The following is an 8,681-nucleotide window of genomic DNA, read 5'->3' on the forward strand; positions in this document are numbered from 1 at the left end:
GTCCTTTCTATGAGTTGGTAAATAGAAGCATGCTTTGGCATTGTGGCTTTGTGTTGCGTTCCTTCCTTGTGCATCGGTGACTCTCCGCAAACTTGGATGAATAATTTTTACGCAGCACGGTGCTTTTCTAAAACGCATATCTTCTTTTATAACGTTGTTGTTTTCAACAATATCCCTTGATGGAGATTATACACTCTGAGACCCAAGGTAAAGTTTGATGTTTTATTATTGCTATTAAATGGGTGTCAATGCTTCTTGGATGCATAAAACCCAGCCTCTTGGCCTAGAGCCTGGTAATCTACACATTTTATTCTTCATGTCATGCATAAGCCAAGCTTTTGCGGTTGCGTTTCTGAAGGCTTGCATTTGAAGATGGGAAATGTTTTGTCTGGTTTCCATTTTAACGTGAGCTTCCAAAATTCTGTGTTTTGGGACCAATTTTCAAATCAAAACTCATTTGTTGTCAAAACTCATTTGGAGAAATTCACATGTCTCCAAATTTGTCAACGGAATTGTTCAGTGTTCGTTTTTTAATGCATGCATAATTATGTACATTATCAAGAGTGCGCGCAAACATGGAGTAACTTGATACTCCAAATGTATTCAATTATGCTAAAGACATGGGGAAAGGGTTATATAAGATGGGGCTGCGTGCAAAAATGTATTAGGAGAAATGTACCAATGCATGCGTCTGTGTGCTGTGTGCCTTCAAGTTGTTTCCAACTCATGGCGATCCTAAGGCAAACCTATCATGGGGTTTTCGTGGCATGATTTGTTCAGAGGTTTGCTGTTGCCTTCCTTTCAGGCTGAGAGAGTGTGACTTGCCCAAGGTTACCCAATGGGTTGCATGGCTAAGCTGTGAATCGAACCCTGGTCTCCAGAGTCATAGTCCAAAGCTCAAACTACTATAGTCTTTTGTGGGGTTTTCAGGCTATGGGGCCATGTCCTAGAAGAATTTATTCCTGATGTTTCGCCATATAAACTCTCCTAGAACATTATGTGGCGAAAGGTCAGGAATAAACTCTTCTAGAACATGGCCGCACAGCCCGAAATACCCACAAAAAACCATGGATGCCAGCCATGAAAGCCTTCGACTTCACATTCAAACTACTATGCCACCTGGCTCCATTTTATGCACACATTTTTAAACATCTCAACTAAAGTTCAAAACAAAACAAACTTAATATTGGGGGAGTTCTCAAAGTTCATGATCAACCGAACTCAAAGGCAGAAAAAGGAGACACCGAAGTAGCCAAGAACTGACAGATTTATCCATCCAAATACCCAAGAGAGGCAAAGGAACATAATACGAAAAGCAGACCCTCTGGCCAGCTTTCTCTTTCCCAGTGAGTTATTCTCTTGTCTTCCTTTCAGTGGTAAATTGTCCGTAGAGACTGAAGGAGAGGTGACCGGGGACAATTTGCTGCAAAGGAACAATAAGATAAAGAGTTATAGGGGGAAAGTAGCGACGTTTGCAGCCTTAAAACTAGCAAACGTTATTAGGCACAACCCTTCATGGATTATAGCCCATTGCATTAGACACCCCAAGCAACAAAAAAGATAAAGCTGCAGAGCGGGTCAGGGTTACTTTTTTGGACCACATCTTCCAAAATACTGCATCGCACATGGCCCTTAGTCAACCAGAGTAACTTTTCCAAAGTCATAGTCCAAACTTTGGGGAAGTAGTTAGAGATTTCTGATTCTCAGTGTATTTGCCTGTAAGCCCATCTCTCTTGTCTCTGTAAGATCCTTCAAAATGGTTGATGGATGGAGTCTACTTAATCCGTGCTTATTTCAGTTTAATGTAGCATGCAGCAACACTTTCCTGTTTGCAACTATGTGCACATCTCTCATATTTCTCTAGGTCAACTTCTAGGGGACATGGAAACCTTCAATCGGACCACAGTCACCGAGTTCGTCATCATGGGCTTCCCAACGCTTCTACATCTTCCTTTTCATTGTGCTTCTTCTCATCTACATCTTCCCCATCATTGGCAACTTGGTCATCTTAACTGTCATCCACATAGACTCTCAACTCCACACGCCCATGTATTTCTTCATCAGTGTCCTTGCCTTCTTGGAGATCTGGTATGCCGCGGCCACCATTCCCAAGATGCTCTCCAACTTAGGGCTGGTACGTACCTGCAGGAAGAGGTGTGGCAGCAGCGATACTAGGGGCCGGGAGTGTGCAGCAACCGCACGCTCCCAAGCTCTAGTACGGGCGGACGGCGGCATCATGACACCCTCCTGTGCATATGGGGGCGCCATGATGATGCCGACACCGCACAGCGTCCAGATGTCACTTCCAGGAAGTGATGTCATATTGTCATGGTGGCACCATTTCTCCTTTTTGGCAGCGTGTCAGTGCCACGCGGTGCAGCTGCTGCAGCACCGACAAGCAGGAAAGGCAGGCAGCACAGAGCTACCCGTCTGTACTGCACCGTACTCAGTGAAAGAAAGCACATATCTTTCCATGGCTGCCTCTTGCAAATCTATTTCTTCCATTCCTTGGCGGCCACTGAATGCTACTTGCTCACCGCTATGGCGTATGTCCAGTATGTTGCCATTTGCAAACCACTCCGCTACCCGGACATCATGACCACCAAGATGCGTGTCAAACTAGCCGCTGGTTGTTGGATCTGCACCTTGCTAGGCCCTGATGCCAAAATCATCTTGGTTTCTAGGCTTCCGTTCTGCAGCCCCATCTTCTGTGTCTTTCTGCCACTGCTCTCTTTGGTTTGCACCGATACCTCTGTCAATGTTCTGGTGGATTTCATTGTCTTGCCACCTTCGTCCTGATTTTAATGTCTTGCCTGCAGATCATGAAAGCCATTCTGAAGATCTGCACAGTGGCCGGACGAAAGAAAGCCTTCTCCACCTGCGGCGCACGCCTCATGGTGGTGCTGTTTTTCTTTGGGAGCATCTTGTTCATGTATGTCCAGCCGACAAGCTACTCCTTGGATTACGGCCGTTGTCTACGCCGTCCTGACTCCTTTCTTTAATCCGATTATCTACAGCCTGAGAAACAAAGGAATCAAAGCTGACTTGCAGAGAATGTTTCAGTGGCAGATATTGCTAGAGAAATAGAAGAACCTGGGGAGGGTAGCAGATAAAGTAGGCAACCAACAGGTCACAGCCAAGATCTTCTACCGTTTCAGGATTACATTACCAAACCGTAACACACTATATTACCAGGTAGTCTTTGAAACTGTGAGTATCGCTGCTCTTTTTTGGGTTTTGTTGTTGTTGTTTCCAAACTGCCCGTAAGAAGATTAGGTTTGGATAGGGAAGAGGGAAGGTACAGCAAAGAAGGTGGCAATGAAGAAAAAGCCAAGAAGAAAAAATTGCCCATGCACGCAGTGTTTTGCAAAACCTCTCCCCATCGCAAACTTGTTTTTCTCATTATACACACTGTAGGCAGAGATGCTATTTTGCATGTTCTAAATAGGTCACCGATTTTAGATTTTTCTTTATTCGGCATAATTTGGGATTTTTTAAAAAGGGAGATCGATGCTTCGTTGCACCCTTCAAACGGCTTGTTCTGAAACTGCGTTTATGTTAGGGATGAATCTTTAGGCTACGGAGCAATGGATGCAAACTGCAGGAAAAGAGATTCCAGTTCAACATTAGGAGGAACATCCTGAGAGTAAGGGCTGTTCGACAGTGGAACACACTCCTTCCTCGGAGTGTAGTGGAATCTCCCTCCTTGGAGGTCTTTAAGCAGAGGCTGGATGGCCATCTGTCAGACTGAGGTGCTTTGACTGAGAGTTCCTGCATGGCAGAATGGGGTTGGACTGGGTGGCCCTTGCGGTCTCTTCCAACTCTATCATTCTATGATTCTATGTTTGTTTAGAGGTTAGATCTCCCAAAAGCGCCAGTGGTACAAACTATAGGAACTGCAGTCCAAAACACCCAGAGGCCCCAACTCCTACTGTAACAACACAATGGTATGCATACCAACTCTAAAATAAATTTATTTAGTCAAGTCTTACTTCCAATAAGTAGGTATAGCACTGTAGTCTGATGGTGCTATTTAAAGAAGAAAATTCAATTTCAGAAAAGATTAACAGTGCTTAAAAACAATAAATTCAGCCTTCCGTATCCATGGATTCTTTATCTAAGGATTTAACCAACCACGGTTAGATAACACTGTAGATACTCGACTATAAGGCGACCTCATGCATAAGTCCAGGGCAAGTTTGGAGGATTTTGATATGACCTGTGGATAAGTCAAGGGTAAAATGCATGGGCATGTACCAAAAGAACTAAGGGATGAAGCAACTGAAAACAATGCCAAAGTACTTCCAAAAGTCCAGTAGACATAACTGTTTATGTTCATAGTAAAGGCTGGATGGATGAGAGAGAAGAGGGGGCCCAAGGCTTCCAAAATAGATTCCACTCTTGCTTTTCACCAGGGAATAGTTCCCTTAAAATAAGATTTAAAGTACAGTACAGTTGGCCCTTCTTATACACTGAATTTTTTATCCACGGATTCAAGCATCCATGGTTTGAAAACGTTATAAAAAAGTATAAATTTCAAACATCAAACCTTGATTTCCCATTTTTTATAAGGGACACCGTTTTGCTATTTCATTATATTTATTGAGACTTGAGCACCCACGGATTTGGTTATCTACAGATGGAGGATCTTGGAACCAAACCCCAGCGGATAACAAGGGTCCATTGTACTTACATTGACCCATAGATAAGTCAACTTGGGTTTACTTTTTGGGTCAATTTTGACTAACATTTCTAGACTTATACACAAGTGTATACATGCATCTGAGGAAGTAGGCTGAAGTCTCCAAAAGCCCATGCTGCCAACTTCTTTCTTTTGGTTAAGTCTTAAAGGCGCTACAAGATCTCTCTGCATACCGATTCTACAGACTAACAGGGCTACATCTTCGAATGCTACCACTAAGAGTCTAGACATTATAAATTCCAAAAAAACCCTTGATTTTGGCATTTTATATAAGGGACGCCATTTTACTACGCCGTCATATTTAATGGGACTTGAGCACCCATGGATTTTGGTATCCACGGGGTTCCCGGAACCAAACCCCAGCGGATACGAAGGATCCAAAATTGTACAATGAAAACATTGCCGCACCCAACCCATCCTTTAATGACGTTCTGTATTAAAAGCCTATCTGAATAAAAATGTCTTATAGAATCATAGAATCACAAGGAAGGGGCTATTCTGGCCTCACTGGGAATGAAGTTGCAGAATCTGGGGGTCGCCACCAAGAAGGTCCTCTCTCACGTCCCCACCAACCATGCTTGCAATAGTGATGGGGCTGAAAGAAGGGCCTCTCCTGGTGATTTCAGAGCCTGGGCCGCTCATATAGGAGGATACAGTCTGCAAAAAAGCCTGTATCAAGTAGGGCTTTATAGGTCGTCATCAGCCCTTTGAATTGGGACCAGAAACAAACTGGTGGCCAATGTGTCGTCTCAGTAACCTGCCCCAGTTAACAGTCTGGCCGCAGCTCTTTGGCAAAGTTCAGCGGCGGTTAATCCTAGCCAAGTGGGTATAAGACTGCAGCTCCAATTAACAGAACAGATTTCTTTTGTTAGCCGTTTCCCATTTATTTTATCAAATTATATTTCACATCAAATAGTCCTTTCCAGCCTTTCATGTCTCATAAGAATTCCAGGGCCTATTTTTAGCAAAGGCTGCTCAGAATCATTGTTTTGATGAATTTATCCATTTCAGCACAATGCAAGGCGGGAATTAAATCGCATCCGAATAGCAGATGCTGTTTTCCAGTCGTAAAACCCATACTGTTGTGGCGGCATCCAAAAGGCTTTGCGATGGTTAAATCAACGACGTCTTGACAGTCGTCCGCCAAGTCAAAGCTCAACTTCCAGTTTTAAGCTCTGAGTAGCAATTTGGAAGAATTGTTACCAACTCCGTCTCCAGTCCTATACCTGCTTAACATGGGAGGAAACCTCCTTAGAACCGTAACGCTTGCCTTTGAGTAGACATCAATAGGCCTATGCTTGAATTACCTGGTATTACATTTTTGTCAATTAGTAAATAGGAGGAGGAGAAAGAAACTAGAAGCCCTTGACAACTGGACTCTGGGAAAGATATAGCTCAGTGCCATTGACCAGGCATCCCTTGAGCTCTGTCCATGATGTTGATGCCAAGCCAGCCATGCTACTCTTAGATTTGAATATTTTTAAATAAAATATTAGTTGGCGATCCTAACTCATTTTTGTTTTCTCATTTCTGCACACCTTCAGACGCTGCTACTCTCAATATGCTTTGGATTTGTGGTTGCAATAGTCTCTAAGCATTGGCCATGCTGCCTAAGACAGAGGGACATTGCAGTCCAAAACATCTCAAAGACACTAGATTGCTATCCCAGCTATAAGAGACGATCTTCTAAAGGTTTGCCTTTGAGCAGAACATACAGACCAAAGAGTCGTTTTGCTCTGACGTTTTTAATATCACATTAGTTTGGGATGCATAATGAAACACATTTACATATATTTAAAATGTCCATGGCAGCCTTGTTTGGATCATGTTACTATCACTGGGATCCATGTGACATCAATAGAATTGGGCCAACAGCAGATGAAGCTAAGAGTGTCTACATTTTTAGGTTACCCCAATCTTTAGTGACCACTGGCATGTCTACAGACACCGAGATGAGTTCTCAGTATAAATGGACACATGGCCATGGCTGCTCCAGAGTTTTTCCAACTCCCGTCATGCCTGTGAATGTACATATTTCTGTACTCCTCCTCCCAGCTTCACACCAACATTGCTATGGGATATGTAGTCCACATGCATGCACAAATATCTGGACTTTCCACTCAAAACCAAGATAAATCCCCCCCTTCCCCCCCTCCAGATTAAACTGAAGCAACGAAAAGACCCGTATTCAGCCCTATCGTCCTATACATAATCTGGACTGTGAAAATTAGATGAGACCATTTTATTTGGCCCATGTAGACACACTCTAAGTCTGCTAAACAAAGCCCAGAATCCCCACAACGTCATAGAGAGTTATGTTTGTTTCTGTCTATTATAGTTGGTGACCATAAAAAAGTCAAGTGAGTATGACCTTAGCACCAAGCCTCCACAGATCTCACAAGATTCACTAAAAACTCTGCAAGAAGCCACTTGTTGCTGCTAAAGAAACGAACCATCAGGATATGTAACCAAAGCACCAGCCTCAATGTCCATGCTGCGTATCAAACAGAAAACCGTCAGGAGTGATATGACTAAGGAGTGATCAAGCCTTCAGGTATTCATAAATGCAATCATTTTGATGACCCTGAGAGTTATGGGTTAATGACCATCAAGTTGACCAAACAAAGTCCTCTGTGACCCCAGACACAGACATATATGAACTCCAAGTGAAACGAAAATGTCTGCGACTGCTAACAGGCAGCAATGACATTTGTGAGCATTTTATAAACAAGCAGCTGTGAATGAATCAATAGAGAAGAAGGGGTTTTCACGGCTTCTGTAATGTGAGGTGAGGGGTTGACACAATACAACATGGTCTCCTCTGGGTGTTACCATATGGATGGATGGATGGATGGATGGATGGATGGATGGATGGACGAATGGATGGAGATGGACACAGGCAGAAAGATAATTTTCTCACAGAGATGTACATGTACAACATGGTTTCCTCTGAGCATTACCGGATGGATGGATGGATGGATGGATGGATGGATGGATGGGTGGGTGGATGGATGGGTGGATGCATGCCCAAAGACTACTGACTGGTTGGGTTACAGGGTGCATCCCTTGAGCTCTTTCCATGAAGTTCATGCCCAAAGATGGTTGGGTTGCAAGGTGCATCCCTTGAGCTCTGTCTATAATATTCATGCTAAAGGACTACTGACTGGTTGGGTTGCAGGGTTCAGGGTACATGGACATGAAAGATAATAATTGTCCCACAGAGATATATGGACTCTCATTTCCAAATGGAAATGGATAGTGGGAGCAGCTGGCTGAGAAAGGAGACTTCCACATCACTGTTATGGGTGATGGGTCAGTTAGGAAAAGCCTCTATTTGTGGATGAGAATCCCAACCCTGGAATAACAGTTCCCTTCAACAAGAACCAGCTACAAAGTTGGAACCGCCAGTGTCTCAAAGCTGTTTGCTGAGCTTGCGGACTTGTCTCTCTCGTGCGTCAAAAGCTATCTTGATGTCCATCAGCTCATTCAGGGACTTGCGCACTGCCTCCATCTCCTGCTCCGCCTGCACATAGTTCTGGGCCAGTTCCCGGTTTTCACGCTGCATCTCCTCCAGGATCACCTTGACATCCGTGTTCTGCCGCTGACAGCGGTTCTTGAGCTGCTCGGCTTCAACCAGGAGGGTCTCCACTGTCTTGACCACCGACTCAATCTGGTCCCGGGACATGGCTGCAAAAGCAAACCAAATTTTATTTTGCAATAAGGCATTGGCAATTACAGTTTTAACAAGTGCAATAGTGCGGCTACAAAAAAGAGAGACGCAAGGATGAGAAAATAGGATGGGGACTCTAGTGATCCATTCAGCCCAGTGATTCCCAAACTCTGGTCTTCCAAGTGTTTGGACTTCAGGTCCCAGAAGCTTCAGTCATCTTAGCCAATGGTCTGGGATTCTGGGAGCCAAAGTCCAACATACCTGGAAGGCCGAACTTTGGGAATCATTGATCTAGCCCAGCTTTCTCTG

General features: G+C 44.0%; 1 protein-coding gene across 1 annotated transcript; it reads left to right on the top strand.

Moving 5' to 3' along the window:
- The first annotated feature begins 1,881 nt into the window (after positions 1 to 1,881).
- LOC121916165 (olfactory receptor 6N1-like) lies at positions 1,882 to 3,087 on the top strand. The gene is given in 5 exon segments (XM_042440983.1): positions 1,882 to 1,940; positions 1,942 to 2,126; positions 2,444 to 2,776; positions 2,779 to 2,965; positions 2,967 to 3,087. Coding segments are annotated over 5 exon segments (885 nt in total).
- The last annotated feature ends 5,594 nt before the right edge of the window (positions 3,088 to 8,681 follow it).

This window comes from Sceloporus undulatus, chromosome 9 (assembly GCF_019175285.1).
Source record: "Sceloporus undulatus isolate JIND9_A2432 ecotype Alabama chromosome 9, SceUnd_v1.1, whole genome shotgun sequence".
Classification (NCBI taxonomy): Eukaryota; Metazoa; Chordata; class Lepidosauria; order Squamata; family Phrynosomatidae; genus Sceloporus; species Sceloporus undulatus.